The following is a 22,164-nucleotide window of genomic DNA, read 5'->3' as shown; positions in this document are numbered from 1 at the left end:
TGGAAAAATTGAATACTTTTATTCAGTATTCAGCAAGGATGCATAAAAATGATCAAATGTGACGAAAAGGCTTTTTTTATTGTTACAGAGTTATTTATTTATTTATTTTAATAAATGCTATTCTTTTCTGAAAACAAATGTATCAAAGTTTCCACAAATATACACTACCAGTTGAAAGTTTTTGGACCGTAAGATCTTTAGTGTTTTTTAAAGAAGTTTCTTCTGCTCACCAAGCAAAGAACAGTAAAAATATTGAAATATTTGTACTATTTAAAATAACCGTTTTCTATTTTAATATATTTTAAAATTTAATTCATTTTTGTGATCAAAAAGCTGAATTTTCAGCATCATTACTCCAGTCTTCAGTGTCACATGATCCTTCAGAAATCATTCTAATATTCTGATTTGCTGCTCAAAAATATTTATTATTATGTTGAAAACAGCTGAGTAGATATTTTTCAGGTTTCTTTGATAAATAGAAAGTTCAGTAGAACAGCATTTATTTAAAATAGAGATCTTTTGTAACATTATGAATGTTTTTATGATCACTTTTGAGCAATTGAAAACATCTTTGACAAATAAAAGTATATAAATGTATAATGTTACTAACATTTTCTATTATTATTATTATTTTAGATAAATGCTAATCTTTGGATCTTTGGATTCCACAAAGAATCCAGAAAAAATGTCCTCAACTGTTTTAAATATTGATGATAATAATAGTTTCTTGAGCAGCAAATCAGAATATTAGAATGATTTCAGAAGGATCATGTGACTAGATTAATGATGCTAAAAATTCAGCTTTGAAAACGCAGAAATAAATTAAATTTGAAAATATATTCAAATAGAAACAGTTATTTTAAATTGTAAAAATATTTCAAAATTTTACTCTTTTTGCTGTACTGAATCAAATAAATGCAGGCTTTGTAAGCAGATAAGACTAAAAACTGTTTCTTGAGCATCAAATCAGCATATATACTGAAGGATCATAAGACTACAGTAATGCTAAAAAATAATTTTAAAACATCAAAATACAAAACGCCTATTTGAAATTGTAAAAATATTTCACAATATTACTGTTTTTACTATATGTTTGCTCAATTATATAATGAGCAGAATAAACTTCTCATAAAAACACAAATCTTTCCGATCCAAAACCTCGGATTAGAGTGTACATTATTGCTAAACGTGGAAAAATGAATGAGATTTTTACTTATAAAGTAGAACTGTTGTTGCAAAGCATTTGCAGCTTAAAAACAGTTAAAAAATAAGAATATCAAATGGTGAAAATATCAATACAAATATTAAAGAAATATCATTCCACAGCAAACCCTCCCACACTCCCTCTCTCTTTCTCCATCACATTCTGTGTTTCTATACTCTCTCTTTCAGCCGTTTGCTCCTCCCACCCTCTCGTACTCGTTCACTCACGCTCTGCCTCTTTGTGTCTTGCGCTCTGAATGCACTTGTAAGTTTAATCTCCACTAAGGAGGAGGTGGAGGAGGAGGAGCGCCAGTGCATGTGAGGTATCTCAGTAGCTGACAGATACAGTGCTCACAGGAGAACACATGAGAAGACATCTCATCCATTGCATCAGTTTGTTACTTTATGTTTGAAGTCTGTTTCGTGTGCTGGCATTCCCAAGTGATCTAAAGCACTGAGCTGAGATTACAAAGAAACCAGCTAGTGTGTTTGGATACAAGGTTCGTCTTGAAACGAGGATCTGAATGCAAAGAAAAGAAAAAGATTGAGACCCTTCTATGGACGTTTACTCTTATGTGAGATGGGAGCCGTGCAGGTGGTCTTGAGCAGCGGGCTACGTGAGAATCGAGGTGTGAACTTCACATGCCGCTCGGGGAAGCAGTGAAATGAGATTCGCGGGCATCGCTGAATCTTCGTAAGCTTTTTGCCAGTCTAGTTGAGCGAGTCAAGCTTCGGTTGGATCAGCCTTTCTGATATTCTCCAGCTGGAGTCTAGTGCAGAGGAACTTTTAAGTCTGGATCTTCTCTTTGTTTCTTGGAGCCACTAGGCAGTCTTTCATTGAATTTTCTCTGTGAATAACCGTGCATCCTCTGAGACAGGATGCAGGTGTCGTTTGTTTGCACGGACCATCGGTCCATGAGCCGTAGCACGGATGACAGGCTCAATCGACAAAACGCTAACAGTCCGAGCACCGGTACCCGAAGCAAGTTTAAAGCCGTGGCCATGGTGGCCAGGAGCCTTGGGCAGCTTTCCGTCCAGAGCGTCCCTTCTTCAAGTGACCAAAGCATGAGAACTGGCATGAAGTATAGGTAGGAAAACACATATTTTGAAAAAAAGAGTTTATTTTGTTACCGTAAAGCCTGTTGAATAATATCCAATAATTCATATGGATGCGTATTGTTTGTATACAATTAAATAAAAAATAGTAGCATTTACATCATTTTGACCTGAAATGATGAACGATTCTATCAGGTTCAATAGCGTAATAATCAGCATTCGCTGATGCATATATATTTCTACTATTTCAACAAAGTGCTTTGATTGATTGCATATAATGAAATCAGCGTTTTATATGATACCTCTAATTTTGGTAAAATAATTAACATTTTTCAGATTCTGCATGAATGTAAACTTTTGACCTCAACTGTACTTCAAAATCAGCGAAAGGCAAAGGTACAACACTGTATTTATTTAGCATATTTAATTAAAAAAAGACAGTACAGTCTGAAAGAACTGACTACAAGTATTTTATTATAGTATAAAATACCATAAATTGGAAGTTTATTGCAAAATATGCAGTCAGAGTGACTTGAATACATCGTTTGCAAGGTTTTATAGTTTCATTAAGTATATAAGTATATATAAATACACATATGTATATATTTATAAAAAAAAAATATCTGTATGCATTGTATATAAACCCTTATATATAATTTATATTTTATATATATACACATAATATATACATAATATATAATAATTTGACCATTACTCTTCATCATTCTCCAAACTGCAGCTTTAGCTGTTGAAGAATAATGATTGCTCTTTTTCTCAATCATTTTAACCCAATTGAGCCTCTGGCAAACTAGATTCATATTCTTTCATTGCTGCTAGCAGCTTTTCCATAAAAAAACCCAAAGCTTTTTGTCTAGATTTACTGCTGTTAATGCAGAACTCTTGATATCGTAATGTATAATAGTATTATATAATTTCATTATGTAATTTGATGCCCTTTCTTAATTTTCAATAAGTTCATTCTTCTGTTTCATGAAATGCAAAGCAAATTGAAAGAAAATGTAAAATATTGTGCATTCATTAACAAACCTGCAAGTATTTGTTGATTTACATAATGACTGCTAGAAAGACTGCCAGATTGCTTTCAGCTGTCATGTTCATTTGCAAAAAGAAAAAAAAAAAATCTAATAACAGCTCTTAATGGAGGCGTGTGATCTTTCCTTCCTATTTGAAATCAGGATTGCAAAATGATTTTGTTGTCAGAGGCTCCAATTTGTGTCAAGCTTAATATTCGCTTCTGTAAAGAAAGAGACTTAGCTAGACCTTGTTAATTTCATTTATTCATTTATGCGTTCATTATGAGTTACTTCATGCAATGTCAGTGTCTTGAAGCTTCATCTTTCTAGTTTAAAGAAATCCTCATTATGTTGGAATACATTAAAAACAAAGTAAGGCTTTTGCTCAGCAACCTTTTCAATTTATTTTTTGTTTCACATTTATTTTTTAATTTAAAATAAGTAGAGCTGCAAAACGATTAGTTGCGATTAATCAATTCAAAATAAATCGTGTGTGTGTATATAGTGTATATATTTAAAAAAATATTTGCATGTATTTGTATGTAAACACTTGTATATAATGTATATTATATATAAATATTTTAGATATAAATCTAACATTGTTTCTTAATATATACATGTATGTATGTATGTATGTGTATTTATATATATATATACATAATAAATATATAAGTAGTATGCAAACAAACTTATTTTGAATCAATTAATCGTGACTAATCAATTAGATCATGTCTTTTATGTGAAGAATCTTATTCAGGTCAGTACTAAAAAAAAAACATGCATTTTGTATGATCCCTCTAATTTTGGTAAAATAATGAACATTTTGCAGATTCTACAAGGTGTATGTAAACTTTTTGACCTCAACTGTACTTCAAAATCACAAAAGAAAAAGGTGCAACACTTTATTTAGAATATTTGATAAAAAAACGACAGTACAGTTTGAAAGAACTGACTACAAGTACCATAAATTGGAAGTTTATTGCAAAATATATGCAGTCAGAGTTACTTGAATAGATAATTTGCAAGGTTTTATAGTTTTATTAACTATATACGTATATATAAATACGCACATATATGTATATATTTTAAAATATATATTTGTATGCATTGTATATAAACCCTTGTATATAATGTATATTATATATAAATATTTTACATATAAATCTAACATATTTTTCCTTAATATATACATGTGTACACTGCCGCTCAAAAGTGTGGGATCAGTAAGATTTAGTTTTCTTATGCTCATCAAAAATAGAAATATTAAAAAGTAATATTACGAAATATTATTGCAATTCTAAATATATATTTTTTAATTTTAATATACTTTAAAATATCATTGATTTCTGTGATACAAAGCTGAATTTTCAGCATTCTTACTCCAGTCTTCAGTGTCACATGATCCTTCAGAAATCATTCTAATATGCTTATTTCTTTTATCATCAATGTTGGCAACAGTTTTGCTTCTTAATATTTTTTTGCAATTTGTGATACTTTTTTTCCGGATTCTTTGAAGAATTTTCTTTACTATCACTTTTTATCAATTTAACATATCCTTGCTAAATAAAAGTATTAATTTCTTTCGAAGAGAGAAAGAAAGAAAAAATTGACTGACCCCAAAATTTTAACAAGGTGTTTATTGTTACAAAAGTTTTCTTTTTTTAAATTATTGCTGTTCTTTTTAATGTTTTATTTATCAAAGAATCCTGAAAAAGTATGACAGGTTCCAAAAAAAAATATTGAGCAGCACTGTTTTCAACCCTGATTATAAATCAGCATATTAAAATGATTTCTGAAGGATCATGTGACACTGAAGACTGGAGTAATGATGCTGAAAATTCAGCTTTGCATCACAGAAATAAATTATATTTTAAAGTATATTAAAATAGAACACCACCATTTTAAATTGCATTAACATTTTACAATATTACAGTTTTTTTCTGTATTTTTAATCTAATAAGCGCAGCCTTGATGAGCAGAAAATTCTCCTATTTTCTATATATATATATGCTGAGAAGAGATAAAAGTAATGACATAAGAGTAAGTAAATATCCCACAAATAAATTTTTTGCATGCACTATGCCTTTAAATGAGAACTTCTCTTGTGGACCTTCTTTCCATTGTTCTGAATTCTCTGAGGCAAGCAGTATTTGATGCCAACGCCGTCTGTTGTCTTGGGATTGAGGTTGTAGAGTGATCCCCCCCCCACCTCCACCCTCCATGCCAATAGTCAAAGATCCTTCCGGCTCTTAGAAGCCCCCCATATTGACTGCAAGGTCAGCATCTGATCTTCTGCCAGAGGATGTGTCTGTGTGGATAAACTAGAGTATTGCTTTGAGCTGATCTTCTCTAATGATGCTCAGAGCGACTCAATCAAGCCCTGCTGGACCCCTACTGTGAATGTGTCCTTTTTTCATACATATGGAGCGTATGTATATGTAATGAAAGACTGTGGGCAGTTTCTTAGTTTCTTTGAGGGTTTGTTTGTGTGTTTGAGAACTGTGCTCAGATACCCAGAGGAAGAAACAGCCCGGGAAGTACTGCTCTCTTGTCAGGCTGAGTTTCAATGATGTGCCATATTAAGTCCCTAGAGCTGTTGGTAGGAGAAGTGGGACATTGCACTCAAGGTTCAAGAATCTGAAAGTTTAGCACAGGAAGTTGCATTACGGATGACTTTTAATGCGATGTAATGAACGTGGTATAAAGAGAAAAGCTTCTGGCTACTACACTCTTAAACATAAAGGTTTAACAGTGGTTTGATGAAGAGTCTTCAACATCCATGTCTTTATATATATATATATATATATATATATATATATATATATATATATATATATATATATATATATATATTTACTGACAAAACGCGCAAGCATTATCGGCCGATTCGTATCGGTGCATCCCTTAAAAAATTATATATAAATTAATATATTTTGTCTTCTGTAGCTTCTAAAGGGCAGTACTAAATGGGGAAAAAATATTTAGGCAAAGTAATAAAAATGTGCACATCGTTATTCTGTTCAAAAGTTGTCACCCCCCAGTTCTTAATGCCTCTTCTTATTTTACCTCTGAGGCATCAGTAAGAGTTTGAACCTTCTGTATTAGTTGCATATGAGTCCCTCAGTTGTCCTCAGTGTGAAAAGATGGATCTCAAAATCATACAGTCATTGTTGGAAAGGGTTCAAATACACAAATGCTGAAAAACCAAAGAGTTTGTGGGACCTGAAGGATTTTTCTGAGGAACAGCAGGCAGTTTAACTGTTCAGAACAAACAAGTGATTCATGAACAACTATCGCTAAAAAAACAGCTGTGGATCATTCAGGTAACAACACAGTATTCAGAATCAAGTTTATGTAAACTTTTGAATGGGGCCATTTTTATAAATTCAACTATTATTTATATGAAATATCTTATTGAGATCAGTACTAAATAAAAAAAATATCATGCATTTTGTATGATCCCTCTTATTTTGGTAAAATAATTAACATTTTGCAGATTCTGCGAAGTGTAAACTTTTGACTTCAACTGTAAGTGGCATTGCAGTGAAAACTTTTATTTTTAAAGGTGAAAAACTACAGGTGAAGGATGCTCATGCCACATTTTCTCATTCCTGGCAAAATAAATGTGTGTTTCAGTATGATTAGCTTTTACTCTGTACTCTCTAAGGGGACAAAAGTCCTTCCAGTCCTGTTTTCGGGGATTCACTCTGGCAGACCGGCACCTTTGTCTCACCTAGTGTAATTTTCTTTAGTCAGTTCCAATCACAATCTCATTCTGCCCAGATGAATCGAAGCAGACAGGGCCATTGTAAAGAGAGAGGACTGGAGGGGGGCTTTCAATTAACCAGCATCTTTCCCAGTCCGGCTCTTGCAGTATTACTCTGCTCAGACAAAGACATTGTACCGGTGGGTGTAGAATTGGGAATACTGCCATATCGTAGATTGAAGTCGTTTGACATCGCCGCCTTATCTTATCCTCGCTCTCTCTCTCTCTCTCTCTCTCTCTCTCTGTGGAGATGCTTCAGCTTCGCTGTGCGGACAGATTAAATGGCTCTGGTCAGGATTCAATTAATGATTTGAGTAAAACAGGCTTATGATTCTGTGGAGGAGATCCTATTAAGCTAGGTGATGCAAAGTGGGCTGCAAGTCTCTTTATTTATATCTGTTCTTTCTGCAAACGGAGAACAAGTCAACATGAAATGTGTTTGCAGCCTTGCTGAGATCATCTAAAAAAAGAGGTATATTTTGATTAGGAATTGCAAAAACAAACATATTTTATACTTGGAATAGCTTGTACAGATGAATCATGTTTTTGAAAAGACCAGACTAGAAGGCTCTGCGACCATTAGCTTTATTAAAATTGATTTGAGCTGACTAGCTGCAGGTTGTTTTCAAAGATTCCTGTGATTAAAATGGAAGGTTTTTGGTATCTGTTTTCTAAGAACACGGATTTTAATATAAAAGGTTTCCCTGGAAACATTCTCATGTGTTTATAAAATGACTTGTGCATCTGACATTCACCAAATGCACTTAAATAGCATCTGCGAAACATAATTGGAAGTTCTGAACTCAAAGTGTTGAGAGAGAGAGATAAGACGGCGCAGCGAGTGTTAAAGTGTTAAGGCGTTAAAGAGTAGGCGTGTTGAGAGATTTTATTGCACTTCTGGATCTCACTATAACTGATACTACCTTCAGTTCAGACTCACTCCCACATGAAATAATGCCTGATGAATGTTTGTGAGAAACAAACAGCAGCCTTTCCTTCCACACAATGCCACTATAAACGCTCCGTCTCACATGTGCATTTCTATTTAAGGCTTGAGGAGAGAGTATGTGTAATCCTTCACTCCGATAAGGTTTTTTTCCGGCTTCAGAACTGAGGATGGATGGCTGTATGTTGAGCTCTCTGTGCGGCGCTGATAGCTTTTTAATTAAGGCTTGCATGTTTGCGCTTTAAGAACGTGTAGATTCTCACTGTCTGTTTTCATCGCGGTCTAGGAATAGATTTATTAATTCCAGCTGGGCTCTCCCATAAATAAATGCTTTTATTCATCTCCGTGCTAATTTGTGTTATGTTGATGGGGTGGACTGCATCTGCTTGCCTAGAAATGCTTTGAAACCTTTAGTTGTTTACTTTTTGTAAAGCGGTACTCCCATTCAGAGAGAAAAATCAGAATCGTTTGAATGCCAGAGAGGAAATATCTGTTCATTCAATTATAGTGTGCGTTTAAGTCAAATTGGCTCTATTTACTTTTTTAATGCTAAATTCATTAGTGCGCATTATTCTAAAGGAAAATGTTTTCATAATCTTTCATCAAAACCTATTAAGTTGCTCTGCCTCTGAAATGATTTTTCATTTTAGCTGACGACGCTGAGGGTGCTTAAGTTTCAGCCAGAAGGTTTCAGCAGTGTTGCAGACAGATACTAATCAATACTTCATAATGCAGAAGTAAAATGGGCTGCAAATAGTTTCATACTGGCCTTAGATTACCTGTCTTGGCCATTTTGCAAGTGGTAAGTGAGCTCTTAGAAATCAGACCGTATATGCTCATCATAGAATTTTTGTAAAGAAATTAATACTTTTATTCTGCAAAGATGCATTACATCTGTCAAAAGTGACAGTAAAAGCATTTATAATGTCAAGAAGTATTTCAGTTTAAAATTTGCTGTCATTTTGAACATTGTTTATTAAGGAATCCCACAAAAAGACTGAAGTAATGATGCTGAAAATTCAGCTTTATATCACAGGAATAAATTCCATTTAAATTTTTTTTAATATAGAAAACAGTTATTTGAAATTGTAATATTTCACAATATTACTGTTTATTGTATTTTGATCAAACAAATGCAGCTTTGGTGAGCAGAAGAGATTTAATAAAAAACAAACTTTTGAACACTTTGAACTTTATGTTTTTTTTTTGTTTTTACAGTTGAGGTCAAAAGTTTACATACAACATCGTTAAAGAGATCATACAAAATGCATGTTATTTTTTGTTTTTTATATCTTACTAAATAAGATATTTCTCATAAAAGATGTTTACATATAGTCCACATGAGAAAATAATAGTTAAATTTATAAAAAAGTAACCGTTCAAAAGTTTACATGCACTTGATTCTTATTACTGTGTTACTTGAATGATCCACAGCTGTGTTGTTTTTTTTAGACATAGTTGTTCATGAGTTCCCTGTTTGTCCTGAACAGTTGAACTGACTGCTGTTCTTCAGAAAAATCCTTCAGATCCCACAAATTCTTTGGTTTTTCAGCATTTTTTGTGTATTTGAACTCTTTCCATGAGTCTTTCTAATGACTGTATGATTTTGAGATCTATCTTTTCACACTGAGGACAACTGATGGACTCATATCCAACTATTACAGAAGGTTCAAACTCAAACTGATGCTTCAAAAGGAAACACAATGCATTAAGAGCCAGGGGGTAAAAACTGAATTTGAAGATCAGGGTAAATTTAAAAACTTATTTTCTAGGAAACATGTCTGGTAATTATCTTCTGTAGCTTCTAAAGGGCAGTGCTAAATGTAAAAAATATGATATTTAGGGAAAATAAGACAAATGTAAACATCCTCATTATGTTCAAAAGTTTTCACCCCCTGGCTCTTAATGCATCGTTTTTCCTTCTGAAGCATTCATGAGCATTTAAACCTTCTGTAATAGTTGCATACGTGTCCCTCAGTTGTCCTCAGTGTGAAAAGATGGCTCTCAAAATCTTACAATCATTATTGGAAAGGGTTCAAATACACAAAAATTCTAAAAAAACAAATAATTTGTGGGATCTAAAGGATTTTTTCTGTTCAGAACAAATAAGGGACTCATGAACAACTAGAACTAAACAAAAAAAAAAAAAAACTGCTGTGTATCATTCAGGTAACATCAGTATTAAGAATCAAGTGTATGTAAACTTTTGAACGGGGTAATTTTTACAAATTCAATTATTTTCTCTTGTGGACTATATGTAAACGTCTTTCATGTGAAATATCTTCTTTAGGTCAGTACGAAATAAAAAATAACATACAGTTTGTATGATCCCTATTATTTTGGTAAAATAATTAACATTTTGCAGATTCCACGAGGTGTATATAAACTTAAGACCTCAATGTAGTATTTACATTTTTATTTAATAATTGTTAATAAATTGCATGTCCAATCTATTTATACTGATGAGGAGGGGATTGTGTAGGACTTTGTGAACGACGGGAGTTTCAGTTCTGCAGGTCTCCAGAGCTTTCTGTAAAATCGTGCACGTCTGTGTGGGCCGCTTCATAACCCTGATAATGGTAACGTGAACTCTTATTCACTGTGTGTGTGTGTGTGTGTGTGTGTGTGTGTGTGTGTGTGTGTGTGTGTGTGTGTGTGTGTGTGTGTGTGTGTGTGTGTGTGTGTGTGTGTGTGTGTGTGTGTGTGGGGAGGTTGTGGAAAAAGGGGTGGTGGTGTTGGTGGAGAAGAGGGAAAGATGTGGGATTTGAGATGGAACTTCTTTCTGACTAGAGCTGAAGCCGTTCTCAGGTAGAGCTACTGCTTTTAGAACAGGGTGTAGGAGGCTTGCTCACAGTCTGAATTGCTCTTACATAAACACAAATTTCAGAACAAATCCGCATGAGGCAGCCATCAGAGTATTGTGTGCGTACGAAAGAACGGTGTGCATAAAATTCAACACATTCCCTAATGCAAATTCCTTGAAGAATGTAACTCATGGTTCTTCTATGACTATGCTTTTTCTGTCATTAGTTATAACATCAAGGCTTGTGCACTACTTCAGCGATGCTCTCATTTCTGTTGACTACTGTTCAGTTGGCTACTGGTTGGTTCATGTGAAATGCATTTGCCTTTAAGGGAGAATTCGCCCCAAAAATGAACATTTTGTCATCATTTATTCACCCTTAGGCATCATAAAAGTTGGCCGTATGGCTCGTGCGCTATATTTCACGTCGTGAAGCCATGCAACAGAGCAGTTGAAGCTACACCATGCTGATATCAAAGTCATTTTAGGTTAAGGTACAAACTTTCATGTCAGTCAAAACCAATTGCATTTGATATCATTTGTGAAACCTGCATTTCAAGAATGTCTGCCATTAGAGGCATCATAAAAGTAGGCAATATGACTTATTTAGAAGCCATGCAGTGTCTTGAACAGACTGATACTGAAATCATTTACATTTATTTATTTTAAATATTGCACATCCAGACATTTTCACCAGGTTTTATCTCAGTGACAATCAAAACCAATAGCATTTGATGTCATTTACTAGGGATGCAATGATTTAACTTACTCACAGTTTGGGTTGTATCGCGTGTTTAGAGTCACTGTTTCTGTATGGTTTGGTATGTACTATGTTTAGGGGGAAAAAGCTATACTGTCAAAGAAAATATCAAGCAACAACACAAAAAATAGAGTACAGACATAAAATAAATATTGATTTTCAGGTTTTTAACACATTTATCATGTGAGGAGAGTGAGTCCACCTGACTGACAAGAATGGAGAGGTGACAAAGACGAGGATAGGGGATGATTTAGTTTCGAAACTAAATGAAAAAGGCGTTTTTTTGCCGTTTATCTGAGGTGATAAGCTTTCTTTAAACATTCGTTTCTTATTTATTTGGTTCCAACAGTGTTTGTTGATTTTTACTTAATTTAAGCTTAACTTGTAATCGATTTTTTTATTGATTTTTTTTTTGACGTCAGTGTGTAAGACGTGTCTCCAAGCTTCCTTATTCATTTGCTAATAAACATTCTACATTTCTTATTTATTTGGTTCTACACTGTTTACCTATTTTCAGTTTTGTATACCTAGCTATTTACACTTGATGCATTAAGCATGGTGTATTTTTATTCGTTTAGTTAAGTTATATGATTTATTTATAGGCTGATTGAGTTTGATGTATTTTGTTGACACCAAATTGCTGCTAATTCGAAAGTGAAAGTAAAATGAAAAAAGCAAAGGAAAGGGAAAATTCAAACAAACTAAAAATGAACAATTGTTTTGCGCTGAATTGCCGCTAATTTGACTCAGTAAAATGCACATGGTGCTTTTAAGCTATTTAAAAGGGATGGACTACTTCTTCTGGCTTGTCTTCTGGCTCTTAAATGTTTAAACTGGCCAAGCTTAGTTTAAGCTTGTTAAGCACAGATAGCAAATTGTGCTGTTCAGGTCTCACCTGCACATGTGCATTATCAGCACCTGGGTGATAATGGAATAAATGACTGCTCATATTCCAGCATACAGCACTCGCATTGAACAAAGGTGAATGGTTTGTCCACGTTTTTTCCCCCATCACTGTTGTTGTATTGGGAAGCCAGAATGGGTATCCATCAACAGAAACATGCATTAGCTGAACCCTGTTTGTTTTACCTGTAAAAAAAAAAAAACATTACAGATGCGTTGTCAGATTTAAGTTGAACTGCGGCCCGTCCTAGTGCGTGCCAAACCATGGGTGAAGAATGGTACGGTTTGATTTTTAAGTTGGCTGATAGCTATGATTTTCAGGATTGGAATTTTGAGAGAAATGGGTTTAAAGTGAGACAGGTTTTACTTTCACGTCACAAGTTTAACAAGAGCTGTCTGTCAAGTCAGAAGCACTATACTTCATTACACAAACAGACTAACGTCTGTTTTCCGTTGTGTATCAGGGGCATAGTCTCTGAACTTTTGATCATCCCTTGTATGTTTAGATGGCACGAATAGTGTTCCTCGTAGTTTTAGAAAAGTGAGCACAGCGCAACTGTTTGCCCACCTTTTCATATAACAGACTGTCATTGGACTCCTCCTCTTTGGTAACTTCATCATCTGATCCTTCATCTCCGGCTGTGAAATCGTCCATTATAACATCGTTTAGGACACTGACATCACCAAGATTGAGCAGATTGAAACCAGTAAGATCGCTCTGCCATCTCACAATATTAAAAATAAATAAATAAACTTTGCGTGTTGTAGTTTACACAGGACAGGCGAGAAATGTGCATTGCTACATCTTTTTTTAATAAATACAGTGCCTTGCAAAAGTATTCATTTTTTTCAGATTTTGTTTTGTTGCAGCATTATGTTAACCTGCTTCAAATTACTTTTTTCCACATCAATCTCATACACCATATTGACAAAGCACAAAACAGGTTTGTAACAACTTTGCAGATTTGTTAGAAATAAAAAACTGAAAAGATCCCATTGCATAAGTATTCATACCCTTTTCTGGGACACTTGAAATTTAGCTCAGGAGCATTCATATTGCTTCTAGATGTTACTACACTTTCAAGTGTGGCAAATTCATTTGAATGAGTATGATTTAGAAAGGCGCACACACCTCTCAGAAAATGCATATCAGAGCAAAAACCAAGTCCTGAGGTCAAGATAACTGCCTGTAGAGCTCAGTGACAGACTTGCGTTAAGGCAATGATCTAGGGAAGAGTTCAGAAAAAAAATCTGCTGCATTGAAGGTTCACAGAAGCATGTAGCCTCCGTTATCCATAATGGAAGACGATTGGAACAACTAGGACTCTAGAAAATGTCTGCCAGCCCCCATCCAAGCTGACAGAGCTTGAGAGGTGAAAAGGTGAGGCAAGGAATGGCAGATGATTGCCAAATGCAGATGTGCAAAGCTTGTCACATCATACCCAAAAAGTCTTGAGGCTGTAAAGGTGCTTCAACTATGTACTGAGTTAAGGGTATGAATATTTATGCAATGTACTTATTTCAGTGCTTATTTTTAATAAATTTGTCAAATTTGCAAATCTGGTTTTTGCTTCGTCATTATTATGGTGTATGGAGTGTAAATTGATGTGGGGAAAAGCTAATTTAAAGCAGTTTAACATAATGCTGCAACAAAACAAAATGTGAAAAAAAATGAAGGGGTATGAATACTTTTGCAAGGCACTGTATGTTACATGGTTTATTTTGATAGGTTAACTGTTTTTGTGGTGTTCAGAGAAAGCACCTTTGCAGCGCGTTCTTAACAAGAGATTGAGAGTCTGTTCTGCTTGCTACAATAAATCGTTATTTTCTGCACTAATCAAGTGAATTTTGCCAAGATATTTTCAGAAATGATAGACAAGATGTTATAAAATTAATAATTGAATGAAAACCTAATTTTGACAAAAATGTGACTTTCAACCTATTTTTCAAATTTTCTGATGGGTTTACCCAGGTTGCATCACATATATTTCTAAGAGTATCTTCGATTTAGAAAGACATAAGGGTGAGTAAATGATGTGAGAATTGCCATTTAGCTTGAACTATTTGTTTAATACTGACAAATGTCTTTTGACAAATCCTGTTCTACGAGCTGTCCTGATCTTTTAAGTTCAGAAACTCACTGAGGCAGGTACAGACCAACAGAGAGCGAAGTCTCCTGAACTCTGAAAAGTTGAGCTCCCTCTGCTTCGTAAACAAACCTGACCGCCCCATGTTCTCTGCATATCGTTAACCCTGCTAAAAGACACAGGTGACATTTATCGACCTCTGGCTTGATCTCCGGTGACTCCTGGCAAACCCAATCTCCAGTGCTGCACCTGGGTCCAGTTGTGACTGGGCCACTGTCCATCATGCAGTATTCAGCTCCAGCCTGTGAAATATTCAACACAACACAACGCTGACAACAAGGAAACAGTAACACGCTAGCGCCTTCAAGAGTTTACCGGCCTTGAAAGCACCAGATTGTCTTTCGATTTGTTCGTACCTTCAGTCCAACGCATTATTTCAGCTTCCTTGACACAGTTACAAAGCTTCAGTCGTACTTTTATCGGTGAAGACGGCATTTGAGTTCCGGTTTAATCTGTACTAATCATGTTAGGGATACTCCGTTTGATGTCACAAACATCAAACCATGAAAGGAGCCCTCTCTTGATCTCCATATCTCAGATCTTATTCACTGTACATATTATCAGCAAAGGCGCAAGCAATGGATGAATCATAAACAGCCTTGGAATTCATCTGTGCATATTGTTTGTTTCCTACTGGGTGGTAATTGCTGTGTATAATGAGAATAACAAGGCTCATTTTTGGCAGCCCCAGATGAGATAAGAAGTCTTTGGCACGTGCCTGTTTTCTCGTTTCGCACAACTCAATCACACCGACCAGTGTAATGCTTTATTGAATGGCTTTCATACAAAAACACATTGATTTTTGAGTGTGTGGGATGGAACTTCTCACCAGGATGCGAATTACAGGCCGTCTTAAAAAGTGCATATGTGCATATCCAAGTCAGTTTTAATTTTGTGCATTGCACAAGGGCATTTTCAAACCACAAAAGTTAGATGACAAGTTGGTTAAAATGCATATTTTCACTACATAGAAATGCTCTCTTACAGAAATCGTGTTGCCTGAGGAGGTAACCATAGCAACACACGCCGCTGGAGCGGTTTCCATTAAGATCAGTATTGAGCAGTACAGTACACACAAAACATAAGTACTGTTATTATGCATCACTTTGATACATGTTTACATATCACACAAGTTCAAGTCTTAAAAGTGCAATGAAACCATCAATTTCATCAAAGTCAATCTTTGTGTCATATCTAATATATAAGTAAGTAGACATGGAAAGCTGTGGAGGGAAGAGAGAAAACAACTGCATCTGATCCACTGATCCAGTCCTTTTTTAACAATAAGTATTGTACAACCTGCAAAAAAAAATATTTTTGAAAAGCTGGTAGTGCAAAAGGGTATCGAAATAGATTGATGTCTGAAACACACAGGTACACCATCTTGAGGAGTACACCATCAGTTTAACTGACTTTGTGTTATTGAGTTCTTGTTACTGAGTTGAAGTCATGATGGTGATAAAACGTAATAAAAGATGTTTGGGGGGAAAAAATAGTTTTGTTTTTCCTACAGGGCAGGGGAAGGGAAGATCATTTCTAATCAGTAGTACACATCTAAATGTGTTTGTTTTGCACTCAGAATATGTCCAGATATATTTCGGCCTAATAGGGATGCCTGCACTTGATGGCCAATTTCACATGTATTTTTGTGTATTTTATTTTAAAATGTAAAAAATACATTTTTTACACAGTATTTTTGTATTTGTATTTAAATACATTTTTCCACTCAGTATTTTTATTTTAAATACATTTCTATGTATTTATGCCCATCTCTACCTACATGCCAATGTGAGAAATGGTCAAGCAAGTTCTCTGCTTGCTATACATGGACGATCCTCTCCCAATAATCCTCCCAACACAGTCATTTAGCAGCCCTCCCTCCCCCACACAAACAAACAAGCCCCCCACCCCCCTGCAGATTCCTCAGGTAATGACCACATTTACACATGAATTGATGCTAATGATAGCCAAAAGAGTAGCCAGTTAGCAGTTGGCTAAAGGAGGGTTAGAAAAGTCTGGGACTTCTAGTGTTAACAGTATCAAAGGATAACAAATGTACTTTATATGCAGTTTATAATTACATGCAACAACATGCATTTTTTTTTTTTTTTACAATTTTTTTCCACCACAATCTAGGGCTGAGTGATGCCATATTTTATTTTATTTTATTTTTATTTTATTTTATTTTTTATTTTATTTTATGCACCACACTCTAGGGCTGAGTGATTCCTATTTTATTTTATTTTTTTTATTTTTTTTATTTGCACCACAATCTAGGGCTGAGTGATGCCCTTTTTTTATTTAATTTAATCTTATTTTATAATTTTTCCAGCACAATCCAGGGCTGAGTGATGTTTTGTTTTGTTTTGTTTTTGTTTTTGTTTTGTTTTTATTTTATTTTAATTTTAGTTTATTTTTTTATTTTTTTTATGCACCACAATCTAGGGGTGAGTGATGCATTTTTTTATTTTATTTTATCATTTTTCTAGGGCTGAGTGATGCCACATTTTATTTTATAAAGCTCTCGGATTTCATCAAAAATATCTCAATTTGTGTTTTGAAGTTGAACGAAAGTCTTACAGGTTTGGAATGACACAAGGGTGAATAATTAATGAGAGAATTTTCACTTTTGGATGAACTAACCCTTGAATAGTTTTTCTTAAACAATGAAAAAAAAAATCATGTCTTCCATCATGTGCAACACATTCTTCCTCATCCCAGATTAACATGCAGCTATTTCGACTGAATTCCCTCAAAAGTGTGAACACTGCAGTTCTGTGACGCTATGAAGGCATTGATCGAAGCACTGACTCACCCAGGTTTGGGGGCAGCGGATGAGAGTCATTGTTGCAAAACTGTCTGATGAGTGTAGCTTCATGTTTGAGATAGTTTTGCTGACTGCGCTATACTGCGGCAGAAGGCTTGCCTTTGCAAATAATGTACATGAGTTATTTACATTAAATGAACTAAACCATGATGCATCTGTCCAACATAGAACAGTCTCTAACCGCAAGGTTTAATTAAAAAAGTTACTAACGTTTATGACACTGACCTGACTATTGTTGATTAACCACATGCTCTTTACTTTCTAGCTCCATGTTAATTGCAAAACTAGATTTGAGCAGATACTCATTCCTTTTCCCCTAGTGAATCGCCCGTGCCTTTCAGATAAAGACATTTGCTTATTAACTTGAAGGTTCCCTTGTGCCTACAGGAAGCAGTGCAGTGCTTCATTTGGTTATTTACTAAACATTTCTGCATTTAATCTTTTGAACTTTTGTGCCTGGAGAAATCACCAGCCATATTAACGTTCCCGGCAAATGCTGCTATGAATAGGATGTGTCCGGTCTGCAGGTTACTTTTTGGATCCAATGCAGCGTGTGGCTCGCTGTGACCCACTGCGGTCCGTCTTTCATTGCATTCTGCCACCGGACACCCACATGTTTCAAATCCAACATGGACACCCCCACACAAAAGCCTCATCCGCACATATAGAAACACACACATGCATGCCTTGTACTCCTACACGCACAGACAGCTTGTTATATCATCCCTAATCCCAGTTACACACGTCTTTATTCATGTACATGCTCGTGTACAGACAACACAAACTAGGGCTGAGTGATGCAATATTCTATATTTATTTTATTTTGTTTTATCCTTTTTTTTTGTCCACCACAGTCTAGGGCTAAGTGATTTATTTTTTATTTTATTTTATTTTATTATTTTTTTTTATTTTTTTTTTTCCCACCACAGTCTAGTGCTGAGTGATATTTTAATTTATTTTATTTTATTTTATGGCACCATTTGTCCACCACAGTCTAGGGCTAAGTGATTTATTTTATTTTTATTTTTATTTTTATTTTTATTTTACACCACAGTCTAGGGCTGAGTGATATTTTATTTTATTATTTTTATTTTATTTATGGCACCATTTTTCCACCACAATCTAGGGCTGAGTGATAGTTTATTTTATTTTATTTCATTTTATTTATTTTTATTTCTGTATTTCATTTTATTTCACACCACAATCTAGGGCTGAGTGATACTATATTTTATTTTATGGCACATATTTTTTCACCACAATCTAGCGGCTAGTGATGCCATACTTTATTGTATTGTATTTATTTTTTTTATTCTACACCACAATCACAATTGTATTGCATTGCAGTGCATTTTTTATTTTGTATTTTATTTTAGATGCTGTTTTTTCCACCGCAGTCTTTCCATTAGTTGCCAAGTAGATTTAAAATATTTCAATAGGTTTTTCAATAAATATTAAGAACCAACCAAATATTTCAGTATAAGCAAACAGTCCAAACTGTTGTTTTTCTTTAATAAATATTTTTTTACCTAGATGCAATATTTATTTATCTGTATTTTTACAAATATACTTTAAAGCTTTTGAGTGAACATTGTTGAATTGTTGTGGTGATTTATTGAAATGAGAATGGAACTTTGCTGGAATTAAGAAAGAATTTTGAATATTTTCAAATATTTAATATGTCCTTGTACACACACATAAAGAAAAAAAGTTCATGCTGTTCTTTTGTTTTGCTCATTTCAGACATCTGTGGCAAAAATCTGGTGTTTAATGTGTTCTAATCCTGTTTTGTTTTCCTTCTGTGAACCTTTACAAGTCTTCTAATCATCTTACCATCTTTTTGGCCTTGTACACAACGCTGTTCTTTTTGGCACACTGTTTTTCTTGGCAGCAAAATAAAATAAAACTAAAACAATATGAAGACTTCAAAAAGTAAACAAAGTTGGCACCAAGTTCTCAGGTCCGGACCTCTGGGTGTGAGAGCTTCTGTCCTCAGTTCTCTTCATTATAGCTGCTGTGTCTATAAGCGCCGTAGTCTTCCTCGCTCTCATAAGCCCCTGGGGTCAGTAATCTGCCCTCAGGCACTGCTAAGTCTCATTTTCCCCATGATACACCAATCAGCAGGATGGTTTACAAACTCCATAAGCTCCCCTGGCAGCCCCAGTGGCATCCACAGGTCTCAGGTTGAGGTCATTGAAGAATCTCAGTGCTTTGAAGATGGTAAATCTGTTCCTGAACCTAGTGAGCTGCCTTGCGGTTTACAGCCTACATGGGCGGCATATCAATAACAATTGATTACAATAGAGTTTGCATGTTTTTAAGGTAATGGTGTGATACACAAGTACTAGATTAAATGTTGCATTAGATTAAATTTTTTTTAGCAAATATTTTCATGATTCAATCAATTTATAATTGAAAAAAATATATAAAAATGCATTCAATTATTTTTTTAATTGATAATATATACATACATATACATATATATATATATATATATATATATATATATATATATATAAATAATTAATTAAATTTAAAAAATAATTAAAAAAAAAAAAATATATATATATATATATATAAACACAGTGAACATTTTTCTTTAATGAATATATAAAGCTGAAATTATTTATTCATTAAAGAAAAATGTGCACTATTTATGTGCATTATTTAACATAAAATGCTATAATTTGGTATTATTTAATTAATAAATAAAATATTATTTAAATATATAAAATGTTTAATAAAAAAAAATATTTTATTTTATTAATCAACCAAATATTTCAGCACAATTCAATATTTTCATATATATATATATATATATATATATATATATAAATTATTTGTTATTATTTATCATAAAATATTATAATTTAATTAATAAATAATATATATTTTAATTTGAAAACTATTTTTTATTTTATTTTACTAACCAACCAAATATTTCAGTATAAATATAATTTAATATAAAATGGTATTATTTGATTTAAAAATATATATTTTATTAACCAACCAAATATTTCAGTATAAGCATTTTTTCTGTACTTACTAAATATAAAATATAAAAAACTACATATAGTAATTTTTTTTATATAAAATGGTATTACTAATTAATAAATCAAATATTATTATTTAAAATATATCTCAATTATATTATGCATTTGATTTAAAAAAATAATATTTTGTAAAAATTATTTTATAATTTATTTAATTTAAATTATAAATATATTTAAATATGTTTGTATATATTTTTTTAATCTAGTTATTTAATTATATTTATTTGTTGCTCATTGTAGTGCGTTCGGATATTGCCTTTTCCATGAAACATAAATGCTGTGCTCGCTTAGATTTTGTCTAAAAGAAAATATCTTAAAAGACGCCTTGGGAACAAACCTTTCTTGATAGGCAGCTCACTAGTTTTTGAAAGAGTTTTTTTGTTGAGAAAATTAGGTTTGCACTTTTTAAAGCTGGCAATCTGATTCAGTGCTGCAGTGGTCTTACACTGACTTCTAGAGAGAACAAAGTGATAAAGAAAGCAAAGTAAAACCCATTAATCATTGTCTTTTTTTTTTCTAGAAACCTGGGGAAGTCGGGCCTGAGAGTCTCATGTCTTGGATTAGGTACGTTTACGGCCTCCTCATCGAGACATTTTGTGAAGTAGATGAGAAAACCTGCAACCAACTTTAGAAGCTTTTGTACTTTTTCTTTGTCACAAGATGATTTTTCTTCAGAAAAATCTGCACCGTCCAGCCAGTGTTGTTCTGTTCTCTTGAGCTGGGCATTAAAGATTATCCATGTTATCTGTGGCTTCATCTTAAGGCTTTACTCTTTAGTGTCATTGCTGGATCCCTGATAATCATTTGAAGCTTGTTTATCTTGTGAGAAGCAGTGACTGATTCTAAATCTCTTTGCAGGAACATGGGTGACATTTGGAGGACAGATCACAGATGAGGTACGATGAGTGGAAACACTGACCCGTCCTGATATGAGCTTTATATTCTCATGCATACACTTACACAAATAGTTCACCCAAAAATGTCCTGTCATCATTTACTCACCCAGTCTTTCCAAACTGTAAACAATGTTAGGTTAAGTAGTCCATAAGTGCTATATTCCAAATCTTCTGAAGTCAGATAAAATATAGCTTGAAAATCATTTATGCGTGTAGGTATTCAAACACAATAAACTCCTAAATATATTCGAAATTATTTTTTTAAAAGCTGATAAAACCCTTACATATTTTAAATTACCCTTATACCCTTTAATAAATATCTAAATACAAAATTTTTGCTCCTAAATTTAAATTATTGTGTTTTTTTTTTCCAAGACCTTTTATTTATTTATTTATTTATTCATTTATGATGAAATCCTTACATATCTTAAATTGTTCTTATATCTTTAAATATCTAAATACAACAGTTTTTTGTCTTAAATTTACTTCTAAATTATTTATTTTTTATTTACGCTTGCTTAAATCCTTTTATATAAATTAAATTACTCTTATACCTGTAAATATCCAAATACTTAACAATTTTTGGTTGTAAATTTGCTTTTCAGTTGTTTATTATTTTTAGACCGATTAAACTTTTTCATATCGTAAATTACCCTTTTACCCTTAAATAAATATCTGAATATAATTTTTTGTCTTAAATTTACTTTTCACTAATTTATTTATTTTTTAACACTGATAAAACCCTTACATATCTTAAATTACTCTTATACCCT

The 22,164-nt window shown here is 33.4% G+C and overlaps 1 protein-coding gene across 4 annotated transcripts in view; it reads left to right on the top strand.

Annotated features, from left to right (window-relative positions):
* kcnab2a (potassium voltage-gated channel subfamily A regulatory beta subunit 2a) overlaps positions 1–22,164 on the top strand; it is a 142,557-nt gene that overhangs the window by 84,947 nt on the left and 35,446 nt on the right. For 3 of the 4 annotated variants that reach the window (XM_073825595.1, XM_073825594.1, XM_073825593.1), the window contains 2 exons: positions 21,016–21,059; positions 21,354–21,391. In XM_073825595.1, coding sequence (XP_073681696.1) covers positions 21,016–21,059; positions 21,354–21,391 — 82 coding nt within the window. Of the gene's footprint in view, positions 1–1,582; positions 2,292–21,015; positions 21,060–21,353; positions 21,392–22,164 lie in introns of those variants that run through there. The other variant, XM_073825596.1, reaches the window with a different exon arrangement.

Source organism: Garra rufa, chromosome 20 (assembly GCF_049309525.1).
Source record: "Garra rufa chromosome 20, GarRuf1.0, whole genome shotgun sequence".
NCBI lineage: Eukaryota > Metazoa > Chordata > Actinopteri > Cypriniformes > Cyprinidae > Garra > Garra rufa.
This window is presented reverse-complemented; position numbering and strand designations above follow the sequence as displayed.